The 24348-nt window shown below is 47.0% G+C and overlaps 1 protein-coding gene across 3 annotated transcripts; it reads left to right on the top strand.

Moving 5' to 3' along the window:
• Positions 1-308: 308 nt before the first annotated feature.
• Cdip1 (cell death inducing p53 target 1) lies at positions 309-23202 on the top strand. Of its 3 annotated transcripts, none has more exons than XM_041675897.1 (6): positions 309-439; positions 19879-19952; positions 20454-20561; positions 20798-20953; positions 21511-21784; positions 21884-23202. In XM_041675897.1, exons 3-6 carry the CDS (start codon positions 20477-20479, stop codon positions 21993-21995), a joined length of 627 nt encoding a protein of 208 aa, XP_041531831.1. In that variant the 5' UTR covers positions 309-439; positions 19879-19952; positions 20454-20476; the 3' UTR covers positions 21996-23202. The 3 variants fall into 3 exon arrangements, with proteins under 3 accessions (XP_041531831.1, XP_041531830.1, XP_041531832.1); XM_041675896.1 differs by lacking the exon at positions 309-439 and adding an exon at positions 608-746; XM_041675898.1 differs by lacking the exon at positions 309-439 and adding an exon at positions 16340-16358.
• The last annotated feature ends 1146 nt before the right edge of the window (positions 23203-24348 follow it).

Below are 24348 nucleotides of genomic sequence, written 5' to 3'. Positions count from 1 at the left end.
CGCAGCGCTGGGGATTTTGTGATTTATATGTATGGACATCGTCTGTCAGAATGGAAGCTGCGAGGGCAGGGACAGCTGGGGTGGTTCCCAGCTTCAAGCACAGCTTCTGGGCGGCCAAGGGCAAGGGTGGTGCCACTCCCTCTATCCGTGCAGGGCACTGCTGGCCCGGGCAGGGAGGGAGCGCAAGCACCGCCCGCACAGCCGCACCCACCCTCTCCAGCCTTTCCCCAGCTCAGTGACTGGGGTCCTCCCACGTGCTTATCTCACGCCTGCAACGCGCCTCCGTTGTCGTCACCCAAGCTCGTCACGTGTGACGCTCGGCTCCGCCTTTCGCCGCGAAGCCAGCGGCTTGGGCCTTTCTCCAAAGCCTATCCATTTCCTCTTAACGGGAACGGAGGCTGCCGTTCCTGCAGCTGCGCCGTGAGGGGCCCCAACGACGGTGAGTCGCCTCTGAGACTCCGGGGTGGCTTCCAGTGGGACCCCCTCCCGCACGCGGAGGCGGGGGCTGGGCTCCGAAACCCTCGGCCCGTGTGACCCAGCCCTCCGCCGCGCGGGGGTGCCGGGAGCCGCAGGCCCCCGCCTCAGGGAATGCTGCGGGTGCATAGAAGGACTACAAGTCCCAGGGTCCTCTAGGTGCGGGGGTGGTGTGCGCTCCGAGCCCGCTGATAGAGGGGGCTCCTGGGAGCACCGGGCTGGATGCCCGCCGGCCTCTGTGTTCCTTCGGCCTCGGGTTTCTGGATTCCGAGGTAAACTGGGCTGGGGTAGTGTGGTGCAGTCCATTTCCCCAGAGACGCAGAATCAGGGCGGTCAGTTGATTTCGGTGTGGCTGCCGCCGCTGGGCTACGAAGGACCGCTTTTCAGGGCCGCGAGGGACTGGGCCTGCAGACACGGGATTATCGGCCGGAGGAGGGCCAGTCCACTGGGGTGTTCCCTTATCACGCCTTTCTGCATTTCTGTAAGGAAGGCTGTGTGTGCTGTTTCTCCTCTGGATATGGAGGGTAGAGGAAGGGGAGTCCTTCGGGGAGGGTCCCCTCGCCAAGCCACCTCAGAGACCCGCGGGTGACCTTGGCGGTCCCGTAGGAGCCTGTCTGGCTCTCCCTTCACTGCCGGTTTCCAGGTCTGGACGCGGCTCTACGGCAGAACGTTAGGAAGGCGGTAGGCTGGCGAATCCAGTACGTTGGAGGAGTGGGTCCCCTGGGGCCTCAACAGGTGTGAAAGAAGATGGCGTGAACAGCTTAGGATTCTCTGCATCAGAAAGACCTGGATCTGAATGAGTAGCTAAGGGGGGGAGGCCCAGAAATCTGCATGTAGTCCGCTCTCCAGAAATTCTCATGCATATATGGGACCGAGAACCAGCGTCTCGGGAGTGAGGACCAAGGGTTTTGGGGGGGAGGGGGCGTTGAGTAGCTCTTACGTCAGTTTTGTGGTGCACTCCAAACAGGGCATGTTTGAGCAGTAGGCCTGTTCTCTCCTTTTGTTCTAACGTTGGGGCTGACCTGAGGTGGGTGGGAAGAGGCGGCATGGCATGTCTGCTCTTCTTGCCCTCTGCTCATAAGAAGAAAGATATTTTCAGTCATTCGCTGTCTCGAAGACCTCCCCTACCCCGACGTTTAGTTAGGAAAATTTCAAAGCATACAGAAAATGTTGATTTTTTTTACAGCGCATACCCGTGGACTACCACTTAGAACGTGCAGTTCATATTGTCCTTTGTTGTGTATCCATCCAGCAGTTCCGTATTTTCATACTTGCCAAAGTACACTGCAGATAACAGTATGTTTCCATTCCTAGTAGTTAAGCTGGCACGTTATTAACTAGTTTTAGAAATCTTTTTCAACCTCGGCTATTTAGAAGTCAACCTGCCTCTCAGCCCTGAAGATCCAAAGAGTTTTGGAGGGTTTCTCACAGGATGTGGTTTTAGAATCAAGAAAGGCTTTTAGAGGACTTAAACACATTTGATCATGGTGCTAGAATCAGAAGAAACAGGGAGTGTGGAAAGAATACTTGAGGGAACAAAACTGTTTTGAGAGAAAATGGAATGTCCCAGAGGTCTGGTTGTCCCAGCAGATTATGCTGGCAATAATTAAAGTGAGCTGTCTGCTTGTTCAGCCCTTGGCCTTGTTCTCTTGGCTTGTTTTGTGTGTTACAAGCTTGCCCAGTTTGAACCTGCTGGTGTGGTGGGTGTTTTTGAAGCTCTAGAACAGATTCGAGGTATACAGCCATGATACTGATGGCTTACGGTCACAGCTTTGAGACCCACAGGTCTTTGCTCCGCAGCTGTGAACACCAGACTGTTACACACTCTGTTCTTTTGTTAGGGAGAAGAAACAAGCTCTGTAAATTCTCTGCTTTCAGAAACACCACTCAAAAGGCAGAACTGTAAGGAGCACACAGTTTGGGAGATGTGGCAGTAAAAGTTTTGTCATTTATGTTAAAGTGTCCTATAAGTGAAAGATGTTCTAGTAAGAAGTCAGAATGGAGGAATCCTACAGAGGAGTTGGTCTTCACTGGGCTGAGGAGGAGAGTCTGGCTGGCAGTGTTGAAGGGAGGTTTTTTGTCTTGTGAGAGAACTTAGAAGTAGATTGTACCAAACAGAAATGGACCCATTTTTTGGAGTCCACAGAAGGCTCCATCTCCATACAGGATTCCCCTAACCACCATGTCTTGTAGGGTAAGCTTTATGGTAGTGTCCCACTACTACCAGAGAGAAGAACAAGCCAGGCCTCAGCCCTTTCTTAGAGTTTCCTGCCCTTCTAGAACCACCCACCCACACAGTTCTGAGGCTGCGACCCCCTGGATCTACCTGGTGCCTCAAAACTCTGGTGATGATGATAGAGTCCTAGACTTGGAGATGGCAGACCACACTGAAGAGCCCTCTTGGTGACTCTGAAGTTTTGTGACAAGCCATTTCCCTCCCGAGAATGTCATGTGTTACATTTAGACAGAGAACAGCCAGGCGAGATGAAAACTGGTGTCTGATAAGTGCTGAAAAAGATTAGAATTCCTTCGTAAATAGACAAAAGAAAGACCACGAAGCTGCATAGCGTAAAGAAGCCTTAACGTAGAGTCTGATGGTACCCCTGAATTCTCAACTACCGTGAAGGCTGAGGTGGAAAAATTGATTGCTTGATCCCAGGAGACGAACAGGGGGTATTGGTTTACAAAAACATGCTTATTCTCCCCTTGAAAGCAGCTGTCGTGCATTGTCTTTCTAGGAAATACTCCTCATCGCCACGCTTCTGAGTGAGGGCTGAAAATCCCCGATTGTCTGGCCATCGGGTGAACCAGCTTGTCAGTTCTTAACTACAAGGTGTCAGAGGAGTTCAGCTAAAACTCTGAATGTGCCTTATAAGCCACACAGTCAGTAAATGTTAAATTAGTCTGAATTCAGATTCAGTTGCATGCTGTGCCTGGGATTTTCCTTCTAGAAGAAACCCTAGTGGAAATAGGTAATAAGGTGCAGGAGTTGTTTGAGTGGCGTTTGAGAAGAATTCTGACTTCTTACTCCTTGATGAGTAGTTATTATGCCTCAGTGACATTCAGAACAACAGCATCACAGTTGGGGAATTGAATGAGATTTCAGTACAGTGTCTTTTGTTTATTTATTGTTGCTCCTTGACTGGTTCTCTGTCTAGGATAACAGTACTCAACCTGTAGGTCAAGACCCTTTGTGGGGTCGAACAACCCTTTCACAGGGGATACCTAAGACCATCGGAAAACACATATTTACATTACGATTTATAACAGTAGCAAAATTACAGTTATGAAGTAGCAACAAAAATAATTTTATGTTTGGGGGTCACCATAATATGAGGAATTGTATTAAAGGGTCAAACCATTGGGAAAGTTAAGAACCACTGGTCTAGGAGGTAGCCTAGGCAGAGCACTTCTAGCAGAGTTTCCACATAATGACAAAGCAGGCCTTCACACCCTAAAATAGCGGGTTAAAAGGAAAGAGGACCACAGAAGTATGAGCTGTGTTGGCTCGGAGCGGATTGTGATTCAAGAAGTGGCTTTTTCCCCCTGTTTTTATTTGGGGGGGGGGGGGGGGATTTGTGTGTTTTCTTTTTTCGAAACGGGTTTCTCTTGTGTAGTCTTAGCTGTTCTGGAACTCGCTCTGTAGACCAGGCTGGCCTCAAACTCCACACCTGCCTCTGCCTCCTGAGTGCTGGAATTAAAGATGTGCACCACCATGCCCTGCCCTTTGCTGTTTTAACTCTGGCCATAAATAAAGGTCCTTTCAGGAAGCAGACTGTGACGTCCACCTCCACTGTGGCTGTGTTGTAGCTGGAGTGGAGGGCAGTGGGCGTTTGGTTTAGGAGTAGCGTAGGATGGCCACTGCGGTGGATCCCAAATCTCATGGACTCGTTTATTCAGCAGGTGTATACAGTGGGTGGGGCTGGAGTAGGTGTGGGACATAGGGCTGAACCTAGACCTTTTCTTTCTCATCTTGGTCATCAGATGAGATAGAGCGTTTTGGTTTTATGTTTGTTTTACCATAGAGTTAGAAGCACTGGTCAAGGTTGAGAAAATGTTTTAAATTGTCAGGGCTGGAGAAATGGCTTTGCAGTTAAGAGCACTCGCTGCTCTTTCAGAGAACCTGGGTTCAGTTCCCAGCACCTATAGTAATTCCAGTTCCATGGGATCCTATACTCTTTATTTTGTTTGTTTGTTTGTTTTTCAATACAAGGTTTCTCTGTAGTTTTGGAGCCTGTCTTGGAACTAGCTCTGTAGGCCAGGCTGGCCTCGAACTCACAGAGATCCTCCTGCCTCTGCCTCCCGAGTGCTGGGATTAAAGGCGTGCGCCACCACCGCCTGTTTCCTACATTCTCTTCTTGCCTCTTCAGGCACTCCTTGAATGCAGTGCACAGACATCTATGCAGGCAAAATCCCATACACATAAAATAAAAATTTTAAAAAGTTGGTAGCTGACAAGATGCTCATCAGGTAAAGGCATTTGACTTAGAGTTTAATCCCCAGGACACACATAACAGGAAGAAAACCAACTCTCTTAGGTTGGCCTCTGACTTCCACAGGTATACTGTGGCACATGAGCCCACATATAAGTAAATTGTAATTTTGAAAAAAAAAAATGTTTGGAGCCACTTTCAGCCATCTAGTTTGGTGACTGGGTGTGGCGTACAGAAATAGGGCCTTCTGGATGGGGAGCTCCTGCCTAGGAATGTGAGCCAAGCTCTAACACTCCTGTTGTATGAGCTGTGGGAGTGACTAATGCGCTGGGCCTGGAGCTCCCTATGTGCCATCCTGCAGGGTCCCAAACCATAGCCTCTCCAGGTGGGTACTTGAGGACTGGGACAAGGGTACAGTGAATTGTCTGCATTGAGGAATCAGAAGTCACTTAGAAAAGGAAACTAGACCAATGTAGATTCATTGACTAAAACTGGCCTGTGTTAGACCTGAAGAAGACGACCTTGCATGATCACTTCGCAGCTCAGATGTCCCAGGCGTTCTGTATCTGTGAGGCTTGGGCCTTAGTCTTTGACCCCTGGTTGTGGTCAAGCTAGGCTTCCACATATGCATGGCTTACCGGTTTGGCCTAGAGATGAGCCACACTGTGACCTGTTTCTCTGTGGCTTCAAACTGGCCAAAAAGGAACTGTACCTGGAACAGCCAGAGGTACCTCTATCAGCCACCTGTTTGGTAATGGTGCACCACACAGTGCAGAGGAGACTGGGACAACCAAAGGATGCCCTACCCTGCTTCCCAGATTATCCAGTGTAAAAAAGATCTTAGCCCAGCTGCTCTCCTGACTGCATCTCTGCCCTCATTGCGGGAGCTCCCTAGGATCCCCTCTCTCCAGTCTGCTCAGGGGGTCCTTGCCTCTCACCTTTGACCTGGCTCTCCTTTCCACACTACATGTAGTTGGCATTGCCTGTGCTAAATGTTTCACGTTCAGTGACGTCTTTCCTATGTAAATTAGCTCTGTAGCTCTCCTTCTCTAACTGTTCCTCCGTCACTGTACTGCTATGTTTATATGTCTGTTGGTAGCTCCCTTTCCCAGTCTGTTAAAATAAATGTTTCCCACCTTGATTGCTAGGAAATTGTCTCACACATAGCGGACACTCAGTATTTATTGGCTGAATAAAATCAAATACTACCTGAATTTCAGTTGTGTTGTCTTCCTATGAGCTCTGAAGACTCAGGGCGGTGTTCACTGTTCCCTTCCCTCAAATAGCAGATGGAGAGTTGAATTCTCAGGTGCCAATCATTGATTAGTTCTAAAGTCAGCTGGTAAAGCAAAGACCTCAGGTGGTCAAACTGCCCTTTAAAGTCCTTGAATGAATAGCCTTTGAGCTTTGAGAATGGTGGAGAGACTGCAGCCCAAGGAGACACTGCGTTTTGTTTCCCATTTTCTCTCCAGCCTTGCTTTTGAAGGAAGAGCCAGGGGCTAGGCAGTGAGACTTGAGACTTCACCTTTTTGTTCTAGGTGCCAAGAAATCCATGTAAACGTTAGTGCTGAGGATGGAAGCATAAGGCACCACCCACTTAAATGTTTGGTGTTGTGTTGTTATTTTTTTATTTTTATTTTATGTGCATTGCTGTTTTGCCTGCATGTGTATCTTTGTGAGGGTGTTGGATCTTGGAGTTACAGACAGTTGTGAGTTGCCATGTGGGTGCTGGGAATTGAACCAGGGTCCTCTAGAAGAGCAGATACTGCTCTTAACCATCTCTTCAATCCTATTTGTTTTTGAGGCAGGGCCTTATACAGTTCAGGCTGTCCTCAAACATTCTCTGTAGCTGAGACTGGCCTTGAACTGCTACCTGCCTACACCTTCCAGATATTTAGATTATACACTTCTACCACCATTCTGGGCAGCCAGTGTTCTTGGAACGTTTTCAAGAATATGACAAGGGGGCTGAGAATGCTGTAGCAGCTGTGTTGGCTCGGGGCAGCCAGTCCTGTCTCTGCTCTAGCATATTTGTGCAGCCAGAATCGTCCGTCACTCCTCAGCCCACTTCCCAATATATTGGCCTTTTCTTTCCTACTGTAGTCTCCAGTAGTTCTCCTGCCTTTGGGTGCCTAGTAAGTGCTTGACACCCAAATGAATGTTAGCTGGAACTTCAGATTTAGTTATCTCTGATGCTTTTCTAGCCAGAAAGGTGAGATACCTGAGTCAGAAGGAAATCTGACAATGACAGCTCCAAACATGATACATGTTCTCATTTTCCCAAAGGGAGAATCTGGAGTTTTCCCAAGCCACCTGATGTGAAGTATCCCAGGGCCTCATGTCAACTTCCAGTAATAGGCATTTGTTTCAACCTCTGTGTACTATGTCATATGATGAGTGTAAAGTACTAGTTGCCTTCCACTCCTATAGCACTTGATTCCCATTCTTCCTAGTTGTCTTTGCTGAGATCTGTGTATGGATCCAAAGGGCAGGCTGTTGCTATTGCTATTTTGTGACCCTGGACTAGGCATATTAATTCCTTCCAGCTTCACAGTGTGGCCCTGGCTGACCTGGAAAAATGGCCTGGAACTCACAGAGTTTAATCCCTAGTGCTGCTTTTTTTGTTTTGTTTTGTTTTTGAGACAGGATTTCGCTGTAGCTCTGCCTCCCAAGTGCTGTGATTAAAGGTGTACGCACCACTGCCTCCTGGCTCAAAAATAAAAATCTTAAAAACAAAAAAAACCTCACCTGTTGGCTATGACTATCATGACTAACTACATGGTTTAACTGCATATCCGTGTCTTATGTGTTTTCCTAGGTCAGAATAGCAATCTTAATCTCACTGAGACATCTGGGTAAAACAACCCAGCGACTGTCCATTTGTGTCAGTTCAGTGCAGGCAGATGTCAGGATTTTTTCCCTAGAGTTCCGTTTTGGTGGCTTGATGGTGGGTCTTTTTGGCTTGTGGTGTTTCTAAACTTAGCTTTCAGTCACCATAGCCTGCCTGCCTTGGATCAGGTGCTGACAACTTGTTTATCTCTGGTTGTGCCTGAAGCTGTAGCTCTTTTTCCATCCTTGCTCTTCATTTCCTCTGTGTGTACTTCTGCATGTTCTGTATCAACAGCAGAGTAGGCAGCAACAAGCTCCCAGGCTCTGCAGCAGCTCAGAGAACAGTGCAAGGGCCTGGGCTCTGCTCTCAGCTCAAAACCAGCCATTGCCTGCCTCAGGCAGGCCTGTAACCTTGCCATTCTCTAGTGTATCATGTGTCCCTTAGGGAGTTGCTTGCCTGCCCTCCTCCATCAAGTGACTTGCTGACTCTCTATGTAAGACCTAGCCAACTTGACAGTGTGCCCAAAGCCCTGGATGGGAGTCACTTTATCCGACCTAGGAAGACCCAGTAAAGATGCTTGTGATATCTGAGAGGGAGTGTTTTCAGAAGCCCGTTTCCCCTGCACGCCATGGAGAACTCTGTCATAGTCTGAGGCACCTTTCTGGACTAATTACAACAGATTTAACAGTTTTTGAATTTTTTATTATTATTATTATTTGTTCTTTTGTTTTTGAGATAAGGTTTGTTTTTCCCTTTTTTAACTTCAGCACAGTGGCTGGACCTCAATTGTTATTACAGCCAGCAATTGTGACTCTGCAGTTACTGGCCTGCTTCTTTGGTAGCTGCCTCAGACTGGCGGGAATTCTGTTCTCGCAGGCACTGGCCCTGTTGCTGCTAAAGGTAGTTTTAACTATCATTCTAAGTATAAATAAAGCTTGAGATTCAAAGGCTGTCGTGAAAACCTGAAAGCTCAGAGAGGCTGAGTAGCAAATAGCTAGCCCCTATCTTTGCTGGTGTCTCCTAAAGACCTGTGCTTCCACACGGCCAAACCCAAAACGGCTGCGCCACTCCAGATCCCTCCCTGCTACTTCTGTTTCTCCCAAATGCCCTCTGATGCTCTATGATTATTTTCTGTCAACTAACTGCTAACTCAGCCTCCTGACCCAAGCTTAATTTTATCTAATGAACACAAATGCAAACTCGGGGTTCACAGTGTGACTGAACATCCCCCAACAATCCCTGGCTGTCCTGGAATTCACTGTGAAGATCAGGCTGGTTTAAAACTCATAGAAATCTGCCTGTCTCTGCCTCCTGAGTGCTGGGATTTAAAGCGTGCAATGCTAACACCACCCAGCAATTGCACTGATCTTAACTGCTTGTACTTAGTTCTTTCTTTTTTCTTTTCATTTTTTTGTTGTTGTTTTTGTTTTTCGAGATAGGGTTTCTCTGAAGCTTGGGAGCCTGTCCTAGAACTAGCTCTAGACCAGGCTGGCCTTGAACTCAAGGAAATTCGCCTGCCTCTGCCTGGGATTAGGTGTGCGCCACCACTGCCCGGCTTTTGTACTCAATTCTTAGCTCATACAATTTTTCCATGTTGGTTAAAAGTAGATAGGTGTCATTTTCAGACGTGAATGCAGTTACTCTGTAGCTGGGTCAGGTGGAGTTAGCCATCCTTTTGGCTGAACATCAAGACCGTACATACAGATACCTTAAAATGGAATGAATCAAAAAGAATGTATAGGAAGAACAACTTTCCTCCAGGAAAGTAGAATTAGCTTGCTCTGTTGGGGAGTTTGCTAAGAACAATGATGAGAAACATGAGGATGTTAGTGCACAGTTATTATGACTTCTAAGTTGGGAGCCACTAGTCCTTTCTTTATATTGCTCTGCTTCTCTTTTTTACTTGTCTGTATTTATTTATTTATTATTTTTACTTCCTCATGTTGGGCTTGTGTCCTCACTTCATAGATACAAGCCAAAGATGGTCAGGGCCAGCAGTGGAGGCATTGCCCCTCCTAACTTGCCTCTACTGTGGAAGATGGATGACCACAGGTAGAATTTCATAGTCTACCCAGTGCTAATTGAGTAACCAAGGACAACAGTCTCTCAGGTTGGTCATGGAAGCATGCTGGCAGCCTTCCTAGTACAGTCTTAGAAAGGTTCAGCCTTTACCAGGTTCTGAAACTGGATTTCCTAAAGGATCCCCCCCTTCACCCCCATCTCTTTCTTTGAGACAATCTTTTGTTTGTTATTTTGTTTTTTGAAACATGGTTTCTCTGTGTAACAATCCTGGCTGACTTTGGACTCAGAGATCCGCCTGCCTCTGCCTCTGAAGTGCTGGGTTTGACTGTGTCTGGCTTTCTCTTTGTCTCTTGCCTAGCCATAGTGTCTCTGATGAGCTGCAGGAGTCCTAGCTTGGTTCCACACTAGTAAATGCCTAACTCAGCTGCAGATTTCTGCAGAGCTTAGTGGGGAGAAAATGGTCAGGACCTGAGTGAGACACTAGTGAACTGTCATTTGAACAGACCCTCGGGGGAGCATCTGTGTCAGTATGGTATATGCTCCCTCAGGACTCACTATACAATAGCAGCAGCCTCTCCAATCAGGTGGCTGTGCTGAAGTGAGTGATGGCCTCATTCCTGGGCTACTAGTTGTCTGTATTGTTTTTCTTTCCCTCTTTTGTATGTAGTGTTTGAGATTGAACCCAGGACCTTGCTTATGTTAGACAAGTGTTCTACATTGAACTACATCCCCTTTCCTTGATTTTTTGAGACAGGGTTTCTCTTTGTAGCCCTGGAACTCACTTTGTAGACGAGCCTGGCCTCAAACTCAGAGATCCTCCTATCTCTGCTTCTCAAATGCTGGGATTAAAGGCGTGTACCACCATACCCTGCCCCGGTTTTTGTTTTGTTGTTATTCTGGCGCCCTTGTTCCTCCCCCCCCCCCCAGAGGATCTCTATGTAGAGGCCCATGATTGATAGCCTCTGTTGCTAAAATTCCTTTCCATCAGGAGATATAAATAATGTCTACCGCACCTCTTATGGTCCCAACAATAAACCAAGGTGAGATTCTACCTCAGTTTATTCTGGGTACCCACTGAATATATTAGGCTTATTTACAGAGCTATGCATACTTACCTTAGAGCAGCCATACTGAGAGGTTTGATCCAGCATAGAGGATGACTCTTCCATGGCTATGTACAGTCAGGAGTTGGGATGGGGTCTGTTTTTAAGCCATGAAAGCATTTGTCCCAACTTGCTAGTCTAACAGACTATATTATGTGATGTGGAGAAAACCATTCAGTTGGAAACTTAATGGAAATGTTTAGATGGTTCATCACCTGGAAAGAAGTTATATGCTTTTAGGTCCAAGTAACATTTATTTGTAATGCTAGGGTTTTCCCCCCCATAGTTGGAAAAGATTTTTTTCTAATAATTGGAAATTGGCTTACCAATAATTGACTAAAGCAGGTTTATTTCTATTAGTGGAAGAGTTAGAGGTGGTTGGGGTCTGCATGGCTTTCCTTAGCACTGGCTTCCGTTGTTCCATTGCTACTGTACTCCTGTAGCTATGTCCTGTGGCCCAGCCAGCAGGAAGGAGAAAAGGATCCTGGATTAGACGAGCTGATTTCCCTCAGTGCCTTCTCATGGCCCGGGCATGGCCAGCCATGGTCAGAGCTTAGTCTGATGGTCATGGGAACTGTAATTAGGGCTGGAGTGTCTTGGTTAATCCACTGATTTCATAACAGAAGGAAAACACAGGAAGGGTGGCTTTGGGTGCAGCTAGCTGTTTGAGCCACCTACTTCATGAGGCTGTCATTCTTCACAATCTGTCACTATTGAATGTGACATAATCATAGTCTTGGTTTCACTAGGGATGGAGGATGTTTCTTTGCATAGTAGTTCAATTAAAAGCATCTTCTGATATAAATACTACCTGTTATGTTACTTCCATGAAGTCTATTTTGGCCCAGCATTCAGAGTTTTGTTCTCCCTCACAAAAACATCGTGTTTCAAAACAAGTCAGACATTAAGGAATTTGTCTAGGGCATCAACCATTATCATGATGCCAGAGTGCCAGAACGACCTGTGCTCTTAGTGTGTCATTGATGGTCAAGAGAGTAAGGTGGTTCTGCTTCCATTGCTATTTGGGCTGGCTTTTTATGTTCCCTTTTTGTTTGTTTGTTTATTGTTGTTGTTTTTGAGACAGGATCTCACTATGTCACTCTTGCTGTCCTGAATTTTTTTCTTTTTAGTACAAGAATTTGAATTCAGGGCCTCATGGTTTCGAAGTGTTCTACCATTGAGCTATGTATATCTCACCCTGCTAGTGCCTTCCACGTGCAAGGTTGGCTGGTGCTGAGGATCTCAGAAGCCTGAGCCTGAGCAGGCATGGGACTGTCTTCTCATTTGCTCTGCCTGGATCTGAGGGCCACAGCTTAGAAGCAGTCACCAGCTGGGTCCTCCCACTCCGACAACACAGTCACCTGGTCACTGTCTCCTCCTCTTCTTTGCCTGCTGGACTTTGCTTTGCTGGACTCTGTTTCCTCTCTAAGCCTTCCTCCTGGGCTTTAACCCCAGAACACTGAATCTTCTGGGGGTTTTTTTGGCGGGGGGTGTTTTGTTTTTAGTGGGACCATTGAGTAGTTGTTGGAATGAGTGTTTGCGCAACTATGATACTAGCCCAGGTTGTTCCACGAGGAAGCACCAGCCATCTGGATCTCACTCCACATGGCCACCACACCGGCTTAGGCTAAAACCTATCCTTGGGATATGGGAAAACAGGTTTAGGACAGCTAAGTTGCCCTAACCTAGTTGACCCATCACACTGCATGGCCTTCTAGCCGGCAGATACCTCCCATTCAGAAAATGGGAGACCATGTGAGGCAGAATACCCTGCCACTGGCCAGATGCCCAAGACCTGCTCCAAAAGACAGAGGGGCCTGTCTGAGGCCAGCTGGTGTCTTAGTCCAGAGCTGTCACAAGAGACAACCTCTCCAGCAGTGGTAGTCAACTGACCCTGGTAATACAGTTCGAGCAGCTGCACCCTGCTTCCATGCCACTGCATCTGAGGTAGAATGCTTTCCCAGGGGTGTTGCTGACTTGGGGAGCTCCAGGCAAGTCCCTACTTTTCTTAAGATACAGTCCAACAGGAGAGCAATCTAGAGGATGTCTCAGAGGCTGTGACCTCGGCTGTTTGGGGTTGGATGCCACAGGGCTGAGGTGCTCAGACTGGGTCTTGCCAGAATGTCTCAATGAGGTTTGTTGCAGGTGATCAGGGAGCAGATGAGTCCAGGATAGAGGCATCAGCCCTGCTGAGTAATAAAGTAACAGTGTTCTTGGGGGCTAACCCTGTCCTCTAGCAGAGGACTTTTTGTGACCCCTTCTGGTGACCTTCTTCCATTCTGAGAAGAAGGCAAATGAGTAAACCAAGGCTCTGATGTGGCAGCCAGAAACAGAGAGCTCTGATGTGGCAGCCAGAAACGGAGAGCTGGATTTAGTGAGGTTGATGCAGAGCCCGTGTCCCAACTGCTTGCTTAATTTAAAAAGACTGCACAGCAGCAGGTGCCTCCCTGGAGTGCAGTCCATGTTGAACAACAACAAGCTGTTTTCCCTGGAGATACCTAAGACTCTAGGTCTCTTTGACAGTGGAAAATTAACCCTGCCTTTAGGCATTTAGTGTTTATTACATTCAGTCTAGTGATGTCTCTCCACTACAGTGGTGTCCTCTGCAGCCTAGGGGAGGGTTTCCCAAGGTCCCCAGCTGGAGGTCAGACTACCATATTAGTAATATTAGTAGAGCAAAGACTTTTTTATTTTTAAAAATATGAGGTTTTTTTGTTGTTGTTGTTTGTTTGTGAAAACAGGGTTTTTTTCTGTGCAGCCCTGGCTGTCCTGAATGAAACTCAGTCTGTAGACCAGGCTGACCTTGAACTCACAAAGATTCATTTGTCTCTTCCTCCTAAGTGTTGAAATTAAAGGCATGTGTCACCACTGGTTAAAGATAGGTTTTTATTAGCCAAAAGTTAATGGTTACCACTGGCTGGCTAAAGATGGGTTTTTATTAGTCAAAAGTTAATGATTAGCCAGAGAGATGGCTCTGTGAGTAAAAATGCTTAACATGCAAACCTGACAGCTTGAATTCTGCCCCCAGAACCCACATAAAGGTGGGTTAAGACAGCTAACTCCAGAGAGTTGTCCTCGGATCGCCACACGCATGCCGTTAATAGCAACAAGAACTTACTTGGGGCCGGGTGGTGATTCAAGCATTCAACAGGTGATACTGTCTTGAAAATGAACAAAGTAATTCCCTACTACAGGAAACAACTTTGGTTTCTATATGTTGCTAGTAACTTTTTTGTATTTATTTTGTATGTGAGGGTGTGTGTGTGCACCACAGCATTTGTGTGGTGGTGAGTAGCTTCATGGCTTCCCAGGATCACACTCAGGATCCCAGAATGCATAGCACACACCTTTACCTATGAGCCATCTTCATGGCCCACTAGTTTGGATTTTTTTTTTAAGATTTACATATGTGTATGAGTGCTGAGCCTCTGTGTGTGTGAGAGACAGACAGAGACATACATGTGCCTGGTGCCTGTGGAGGTCAGGGAGCATTAAGAGAGGAGTGGATTCCCCAGAACTGGGTGGTTGTGAGCTGCCACTGTAAGAGCAACAAGTGCTTTTAACTGCTGAGCCGTCTCTTCAGCCCCTGGTTTAGGTTTTTTGAGGCATTTCTCAATCTGTAACTCAGTTTGACTTCAAGCTTACAGCAATCTTCCTGTCTCAACCTCCCAAATGCTGAGTACCATTATTTCCAGCTAAATTTGTAATGATTTGTTGCCATTGTTAAAATTTGATCTATTGGTGAGTATTGATTGGAATTTTGAAAACTTAAAATTTTGTGAGCTTGATAGTTTCATGACATTGAATCTTTTTGGTGTTGGGGATTGAATCTAGGACCTTACATGTGCAAGGAAATTGCTCTCCCACGGAGCTACATTCTTAGCCTCTTTTTAATTTTTTGAGACAGGGTTTCTCTGTAGCTTTGGAGCCTGACCTGGAACTAGCTCTTGTAGACCAGGCTGGCTTCAAACTCATAGAAATCCATCTGCCTCTGCCTCCCAAGTGCTGGGATTAAAGGCATGTGGCACCACCACCTGGCTGAACTAAATTTTTAATTCTTCATTTTTTTAAGTATTTAAGAGATATTTCTAATATAGTAGATAAGTCTATTTGAAGTTCCCAATAATTGGGTGTAAAGAAGTCCACAGGGGGGTAAAAGTCCACAGAACAAAACATTTGGAGAACATTGGTGTGTAGACCTAGAAGTCATGTCATAAAGTCCCTCTAAGCCTTGTCCTCTCTGTCACCTTTGCCTCATCCCCTCAGGACTTGTCTTCAGTCCTGTGAGAACTTGTGCACATTCCCCTTTCCTCTCCCCTGGCCTTTGCTGCATTGGGACTTGGTAGTATGCCTGCTGCCTGGTACTCTGGGGAACAGAAAAGACCATGGGAGCACGCTGGCTACTGGCAGTTGCAGTGTGTAGGACAGTTTCACCAGAGAATTAAGTTTACATAACTAAGACCCTACAGCCGCAGCTATGGCCAAGACATATGCATCCTGCTGTCAGTCCCCTCCAAGGGGCCCTGTATCAAAGGCAGGCTGCCAGACTTTGCCTTGGCCTTAGATCAGTTGCACTGTATAATGAATAGTTGAGAGCCAAGTAGAATACCAGGGGCAATTATCAAGGCCCTGAGGCCTTGTGCTTGGAACTCCTCTCCAGGAATCTAGTGACCCAAAGAGCAACTGTACTTAGCATACCAGGAGGAATCCAGTCCCCGTTTCTCCCTTTCCGTCCCGTGTCTTAGTGTACTTCCTGTTGTGGTGATAAAACAGCATTACCAAAAGCAACTTGGAGAGGAAGGGGTTTTAGCTTTCAGATCCCAGGTTACATACAGTCTATCACACCAAGGGAAACCAGGATAGGAGTTCAAGGAGAAACCAAAAGAAAACACTACCTGCTGGCTTGCTGCCATACTCACAGCTGCTTTCCTTAGATGGTCCAGGCACACCTACTTAAGGTTAGTTAGTACTGCCCACAATGAACTGGACACTCAGTTAGCAATCAGAAAAAATGCCCCACAGACATACCCATACCCGTAGGTCAGTCTTACAGAGGCAATTTTTTTAATTGAGGTTCTTGCTTCCCATGTGTGCCAGGTTGACAAAATTAGCATACCACGCAATACTGTCTTCCAGGGTCCTGTTTTAGAATCATATTCTTTCAAAGTACCGCCATGTGCTACATAACAATGTTCTGATGAAGGTTGGATTGCATATACAAGCATCTCATAAGATTAAGTGCTGTCATAGCTGTTTTAGTTTCTATAATCTGTAACGTTTGTACTGCCTGAAATTGCCTAACAATTTATTTGTTTTTTTGTTTTTTTTTTAATTTATTTATTTATTAAGGATTTCTGCCTCGTCCCCACAACCGCTTCCCATTTCCCTCCCCCTCCCCCGATCAAGTCCCCCTCCCTCATCTGCTCGAAGAGCAATCAGGGTTCCCTGACCTGTGGGAAGCCCAAGGACTGCCCACCTCTATCCAGGTCTCGTAAGGTGAGCATTCAAACTGCCTAGGCTCCCACAAAGCCAGTACGTGCAGTAGGATCAAAAACCCACTGCAATTGTTCTTGAATTCTCAGTATTCCTCATTGTCTGCTATGTTCAGCTAGTCCGGATTTATCCCATGCTTTTTCAGACCTAGGCCATCTGGCCTTGGTGAGATCCCAATAGTACATCTCCATTGTCTTAGTGTGTGGGTGCACCCCTCGTGGTCCTGAGTTCCTTGCTCGTGCTCCGTCTCCTTCTGCTCCTGATTTGGACCTTGAGATTTCTGTCCGGTGCTCCCATGTGGGTCTCTGTCTCTGTCTCCTTTCATCGCCTGATGAAGGTTAATATTCCTGAGGATGCCTATGTGTTTGTCTTTGGATTCACCTTATTTAGCTTCTCTAGGAACATGAATTATAAGCTCAATGTCCTTTATTTATGGCTAGAAACCAAATATGAGTGAGTACATCCCATGTTCCTCTTTTTGGGTCTGGCTTACCTCACTCAGGATAGTGTTTTCTATTTCCATCCATTTGTATGCAAAATTCAAGAAGTCCTTGTTTTTTACTGCTGAGTAATACTCTAATATGTATATATTCCATACTTTCTTCGTCCATTCTTTCGTTGAAGGGCATCTAGGTTGTTTCCAGGTTCTGGCTATTACAAACAATGCTGCCATGAACATAGTTGAGCATATACTTTTGTTGTATGATAGGGCCTCTCTTGGGTATATTCCCAAGAGTGGTATTGCTGGATCCAGGGGTAGGTTGATCCCGAATTTCCTGAGAAACCGAAACACTGCTTTCCAGAGTTGGTTGCACAAGTTTGCATTCCCACCAGCAATGGGTGAGTGTACCCCTTTCTCCACAACCTCTCCAGCAAAGGCTATCATTGGTGTTTTTTATTTTAGCCATTCTGACAGGTGTAAGATGGTATCTTAAAGTTGTCTTGATTTGCATTTCCCTGATCGCTAAGGAAGTTGAGCATGACCTTAAGTGTCTTTTGGCCATTTGAAGTTCTTCTGTTGAGAATTCTCTGTTCAGATCAGTGCCCCATTTTATAATTGGGTTGATTAGCCTTTTACGGTCTAGTTTCTTGAGTTCTTTATATATTTTGGAGATCAGACCTTTGTCAGTTGCAGGGTTGGTGAAGATCTTCTCCCAGTCAGTGGGTTGTCTTTTTGTCTTAGTGACAGTGTCCTTTGCTTTACAGAAGCTTCTCAGCCTCAGGAAGTCCCATTTATTCAATGATGCCCTTAGTGTCTGTGCTGCTGGGGTTATACATAGGAAGTGGTCTCCTGTGCCCATGTGCTGTAGAGTACTTCCCACTTTCTCTTCTATCAGGTTCAGTGTGTTCGGACTGATATTGAGGTCTTTAATCCATTTGGATTTGAGTTTTGTGCATGGTGATAGATATGGATCTATTTTCATTCTTCTACAGATTGACATCCAGTTTTGCCAGCACCATTTGTTGAAGATGCTCTCTTTTTTCCATTGTATACTTTTAGCTCCTTTATCGAAGATCAGGTGTTCATAGGTTTGTGGGTTAATGTCAGGGTCTTCTATTCGATTCCATTGGTCGACTTCTCTGTTTTTATGCCAATACCAAACTGTTTTCAATACTGTAGCTCTGTAATAGAGTTTGAAGTCACTAACAATTTATTTGTAAGAGTAATTTCCCAGTGTCGGGCAGTGGTGGCACATGCCTTTATTCTCAGCACTCAGTAGGCAGAGGCAGCCTGGTCTACAGAGTGAGTTCCAGGACAGGCTCCAAAGCTACCGAGAAACCCTGTCTCCAAAAACAAAATAATGATAATTTCCCATTATTAATTATGTTTGGTACTTTTGATGTCTTAACAGCTGTACAACTATCACTGTGATGTAATTGCAGAACACTTTCAACCCCTCAGCAGGTCCCCCTCCCCCATGGGATGTACTAGAGATTAGGTTCTGTATGGGCCTGGGGCAGGCCTTTTCTCATACAGGAAGGTGGAGAGACTTTTTGACATGCCAAGGTTGACTTGAGGCCAGGTTTATCTGATTCCAGATCTCCATCCTGTCCATTCTGTTTGCCTGCTACAAGCGAACCCTTTCTCTTCTGAATGGGAGAGGAAATAGAGTTGTGATGCTCTGCTGACCCCATGCTACAAGACTGTAGATGTTTGTCCTTAGAGCTGAGTCACATCCCATATGGCCTGGGGTGGGGGTCGGAAGTAAAGCAGTTTGCTTTATTTCATGGCTCTGTAGTTAGGGTCTCCTCAGTTTTGGTAGGCAGCTCAGAATGGCAGTTCCATCCTTTCTTCTGTAAAAAAATCCATCTGGAAGTTCTTCAGAGAAGCAAGATCTCAGTCTGGTGGGTGAGTGTGACCAAGTAAAGGAGAGTTTGCAGCTCCCTGGTTAGCTTCATGCAGGGTGAGGGGAACCCGTCAGGTTTCCAATCCATGATTGCTACTTTGAACAAACAGCCCCCAGAGCAACTGAATGAAATGTACATCGCATTTCAGACCCAAACATAATCTCTAGGTTGGGACTGTGAGATGTGAGGGTGGCTTTTCATAAGAGTGGCTCTATATAACCTGTAAGTGGATGGAAGCTTCAGCCACTGTCTGTGGAAAGGTGGGATGCAGGCAAAGGTTGCCTAAGTAACTTCCTGAAGAAGGGAATTGGGGGTGGGGGTTTAGGCTGTACTGGCCAGAAGTGGAGTTTCTCAAACTTGTCATATTAAAATTGAACCCAAAGCTTGAATCTCATTTCTCTGCCCCTGTCACTGATTTGTTAAATTTAGGAAGCAAGGTGTCCTGGTGCATGCCTATAATCATAGCATTTGGGAGGCTAAGGCAGGGGATGGAGAGTTAGAGGCCAGACTGGACTATTTCAAAGGGGAACATGTGAAGTTGGAGAGTAGGGACAAAGTGAATCACGAACCCCAGGGTCTCTCACCCTTGGCAAACTTGGCACCTCTCTGTGTGCCTGGATTTACTGTAAGGGCAGCTGCTTTTCCACCAGTGCCTTGCAGCAAGTACTCAAGACATTGGATGGACTAAAACAAAGTGTTTTTCTTTGGCTGACTCTTTTTTTAAAAAAATATTTATTTATTTATTTATTTATTTATTATGTATACAATATTCTGCCTGTGTGTATGCCTGCAGGCCAGAAGAGGGCACCAGACCTCATCACAGATGGTTGTGAGCCAATATGTGGTTCCCAGGAATTGAACTCAGGACCTTTGGAAGAGCAGGCAATGCTCTTAACCTCTGAGCCATCTCTCCAGCCTGCTGACTCTTAACTTTTCATACCTCCCAAGCAAAACAGAAGGGGACAAGTCAGTGCCAGACAGCAACCCACAGCTGACTCCTTTTGCATTCCTTCAAGCATGGGCATTGGGTCTGTAGGGATTGAGAATGGTAGGCACCCAGAGGATGTAGCAGTTTTGCCTCTTGGGGAAATAAAGGGGTGGGAGTGGAGGGGTTATGCTGTGATAACTCACCTGGAAGCCTGCGGTTAAAGGTGTTTCTCTTTCTCTGAAACAGCCTCCTGGATCCACGTTTCAGCCGGTAGCTGAATTACTCTCACCTGCTTTCATTCTCTGCACCAGGAACCTCAGGTAAGAAATCCATATCTCTTTCCAAACCTTGCTACAGCAGCCTGTGGTAGAAGTCTGCCCCTCTGTGGCCCAGTCAAGAGTTGGAAGAATGGGTGCCAAGTTTCCCTGGGTAGAGGTAGGGGTTAGGTTCCCAGAGAGGATTGCTGAGCCTTGTCCTCAGACGTCTATTCCCCACCCCACCCCACCCCCAGCTTCCAAAGAGTTGTGGGTGACCATGGAGCAGTGTATAGGATGGTAGCTCTGGTGGGTTGTCCCTGGCAGACATAGAGTATCCCAAGTGTCAAAGGGAGCCCAGTCGTCACTGATGCTCCGAAGGTACTAGACCTAGCCACCAGCCCTGATCCTCCACACACTTAGATACCTGAGCTTGAACCAGGGAATCTCCGAAAGGAGCCAGAGAAAACACTTAGGTGCTTGGGCTTGGTGGACATCTGAAGATGGTCACAACCTAGTGTGTTGGCCCTGCGTAGAAACAAGGAGCTCGGTTTGTTTTCCCTTCAGGTCCAGGAGTATCAGCAGCAGAGATGTCTAATGAGCCCCCCCCTCCTTATCCTGGAGGCCCTACAGCCCCACTACTAGAGGAAAAAAGTGGAGCCCCACCTACCCCAGGTAAGGATAGCAAATTGTTCTGGGTAAGGGTTCCTAGATGGGATTGCTGGGTCAGTACCTCATATCATTGGCTCTTGAAGGTCTTTCCTGACCTCAGCCCTCTGGGGTCTCTTGTAACTCCCTCTCCATTCCAAGTGTGATTGAGGCTTTTCAGTGAACTAACCCTGCTTCAGGGTCACCCTGTGCCCAGTCTGTGTGTAGAAACCACCTTAGCCACCTTCTTTCTGCCTGTCCAGGCCGCAGCTCCCCAGCGGTGATGCAGCCGCCACCAGGCATGCCACTACCCTCTGCTGACATTGCTCCTCCACCTTATGAGCCACCTGGTCATCCAATGCCTCAGCCTGGCTTTGTGCCCCCTCACATGAATGCAGATGGCACCTACATGCCTGCAGGTGAGTTGGGAAGAGACCTGAAGGGAACAGGCAGCCTCCACCCTGAATTGACTGTGGCAAGGCATCAGTCATGCCATATGAAATGAAAATGGTGGCAGAGGAGGACTTGTCACTCACTGAGGGAAGGTTACAGTGGTTCATGTGGTGGGGCTTTTCCCTGTCAGGGACATAAGCCCCGTTGGAAGCCTGGGCCTTTCTCACCAGTAGCTCTCAGGCCCAAAGTTTGTGGTTCCTATAGTTTCTGGGGTTGGGTGATCTTTGATATATCAGACATTGACATGCAAAAGCTTTGTATGCAGGAGAGGTATGCTTCCCTCTTGTTGCCAACACCCTCATCCTTGCGGGCATGGAAACACAGTCTTGGCATGCCAGAGCAAGAAAGTTAAGTAGATCTGGGATATGTTCCCAGCTGCCTGCCACATCTGTCTTGGTCTTAGTATGTAGAGATCAAAAGACCTGGGCCATTGTAAGAGGCTGTGTGGGCTGTGCCCTAAGTGCTGGGGATCATAGGTTTTGTGTTCTCAGCCAGCCAGTGATCTCTCTGTGTGATGTTTCAGGTTTCTACCCTCCTCCAGGCCCTCACCCACCTATGGGCTATTACCCACCAGGACCCTACCCACCAGGGCCCTATCCTGGCCCAGGGGGCCACACGGCCACAGTCTTGGTCCCATCAGGGGCAGCCACCACGGTGACGGTGCTACAGGGAGAGATCTTTGAAGGTGCACCTGTGCAGACAGTGTGCCCCCACTGCCAGCAGGCAATCACCACCAAGATTTCCTACGAGATTGGCCTGATGAACTTTGTGCTGGGTTTCTTCTGCTGCTTCATGGGGTAGGTGTGGGGTGCTGACAAGTGGTGGTGCTGATGGGGCTCTGTAAGCTGCCTGACCATTTCTTCAGGCCTCAGCCTATCTGTCTGTCTTCAATTCAGGTGTGACCTGGGCTGCTGCTTGATCCCCTGTCTCATCAATGACTTCAAGGATGTGACGCACACGTGTCCCAGCTGCAAAGCCTACATCTACACATACAAGCGCTTGTGCTAACAGAGCTAGACTTGGAGTCCCCCACCTATTACTCTGGCCCCGTGTGCTTTGCTCCCCATGCTCAGTGGTCACCATCCCTCAGCCCCCACTTAGGGTTGGAAGTTTTGCCACTGTACCCTGGAAATCCTGTCCTCACCTTGCCCTTCCCTGAGCATCCGACTCTTCTAGCAAAAACTGCGTTGGATTTAAGGCCAAGGGCCAGTGGGTGGCATGGGGGTAGCACAGATCTTGTGTGTTGCTTGGGCATTTGCAATCCAGAAGATAAGCTGGAGGGTCTCTTACTGGGGTCCTCATTCCTCCTTTCTGTTAAGGTCCACGCTTGGTCCTTACTCTTCCTGGGACCAAAAGCACCCAAAGCATCAACAGGTCCCAGACTAGGGCCTACAGTGAGGGTTATGCCTGGAACCATAGTTGTTTCTGACCTGAAATGAGGTCAGGGCATCATCTAGAGTTAAGTGGACCCAAGCAATACAGGGTCTTAAGGCCTGGACTTATATGGAGTATGTTGTCTGGGGTGCCAAAGGTGGAATAAGAAAGAAGTAATGACTGCCAACTCTGGGGCCTCAGAACTCTCAGGTATGGAAACCCAGGACTTCTACCCACTGTCCAGGAGGTACCTAGGAGCTGCCTGGCATAAAGCGAAGAGGACACCGGGCTAGTTAAAGCCCTGGTAGCCAAGAACACTTGCCCCTGTTCTTACTTAGCTTCATTTGAGTCAGTCAGTGTGCAGAGATCTTCTTTCTGGCCACACCTCTATGAACCCCTATATTTTCTGGGGCCAGAAAGAATGAATGCCCATGAGCCTGTCTTGTCTACTTTTGTGTCTGTGCTGTGTGTGAATACAACTTCTGCCTGGTGGCTTGCTGACAGATGGCAGATCAGAAGAGCCAACTTAAAGGTTCATTGGTCTCTGGAGTAAATGCCAGTCTTTTTTGCCATAGATGGGACAACTGTGGCACTGAGCTGGGGACCAGGAAGAAGTCACAAGTGGTGGGGGTGTCCTAGGACATGAGTCTTGCCCAGGATGTAAACCCAAACTTGTCTATTTCCTAAATGGTCTGTGAAGATGCTCACGTGGGCGCTGTGTCCTGCTGCTGTCCCTCTCCTGGTCTCACACTACCACTGCATGGCCTCCTATCACTGTGAACTGTGGCCTGGTTCCAGTTTGTAGTTTCATTAAACTGGCCCTTTCACTCTCCTGCCCTGGGCCTCTGCTGTCTTGCCTGGCTTCCTTCTTTTCTGAGGGTCAGGGTGGGACTACAAGTAGTCTTACTGGCAGGCAAGAGATTAAGCCTGGAAAAAACAGGTTTAAAAACCCAATTACACCAAACCAGAATTATATATAGACTTGCCCTGGGGGAACCCAGCTGTTCTGAGCCAAGGAGGTATTGGTTTCCACTACTTACATAATTAGGTGTCCAGGCTGCAGAGCCTGAGAACTGGAGCCTTGTCCTAGCTTAGTGACCTCCTAACCTGAAGGTGTTGCTCTTTGGTCCTTAAACAAGACAGCACTGTTGGACTGAGACCTTGTATTCTGAAGATAAACACTAAAGTCTGGCACTCAGGCACCCACTCGACCAGGTTGGCCTTGGTAAAACCAACCATCTGAACTGTGAAGGTGGTGGACTCATGTTTCAAGAGTTTCCCTGCTGTTTTACTATTTTTTTTTCACACAAGACTTTTACAGAAATAGATTCCAACTAATAAAAATATTTAACTTCACATTTCTATTTTAGACTATGAATTGTTTAAGTTAAATGTGCTTTCAAAGTAAGAAACCTTAAAGTATTTCTAAGAAAAATCACAAGTTCAAGTAGACATTAAGAATCTTTATAATGCTTAACATGAATACATGGAAAAATAAGGTACAGGGAATTGTCCAGAAGTGTTGGGAGGTAGGCGAGGGCTGTCAAAGAGGATGTATACAACATGCTACTGTTTCTGGGGGACCAGGAGGTAGTCGCACCTACCCTATCCCAGGGTGGAGGAAGTGTGAGGTGTCTGCTTTAAGAGTGCTGAAGCAGGTATACCAGTCAGTGGAGACAGCCCAGGGTAACAGCCTGCTTAAGGAATAAGCTGGGGGGAGAGGGGGAAGCTTTGAGAACAGGAAAGCATAGTTTTCACCCCCAAAAGGCTCCCTGAGGCCTAGAAAATTGAACATTATCAGTTGGTATGACCCTTTCCCACCAAGCCTGGGTGTATGGGCAGCCAACTCCCAAGCAAAGGCAATGACTACTCCAAGTACTATTAAGAAAGAAGAAAATGTACCCAGGCCTCCAAAGTGGCAGAAATCCTGGGGCACTGCCAGATGAAGAGGTCCAGAGGCTGACTTGCAGTGGAGTACTGGCTGGCT

This window comes from Microtus oregoni, unplaced genomic scaffold (assembly GCF_018167655.1).
Source record: "Microtus oregoni isolate MIOR12 unplaced genomic scaffold, Mior012 000027F_ref0000203, whole genome shotgun sequence".
NCBI classification, from domain to species: Eukaryota; Metazoa; Chordata; class Mammalia; order Rodentia; family Cricetidae; genus Microtus; species Microtus oregoni.
This window is presented reverse-complemented; position numbering and strand designations above follow the sequence as displayed.

Bases quoted from the DNA above. Each gene is read 5' to 3' on its own strand.
- Cdip1 (XM_041675897.1), top strand. From the start codon at position 20,477: ATGTCTAATGAGCCCCCCCCTCCTTATCCTGGAGGCCCTACAGCCCCA. The intron at 20,562-20,797 runs GTAAGGATAGCA...CTGCCTGTCCAG, and splicing joins TGGAGCCCCACCTACCCCAG to GCCGCAGCTCCCCAGCGGTG. The intron at 21,785-21,883 runs GTAGGTGTGGGG...TCTTCAATTCAG, and splicing joins TTCTTCTGCTGCTTCATGGG to GTGTGACCTGGGCTGCTGCT.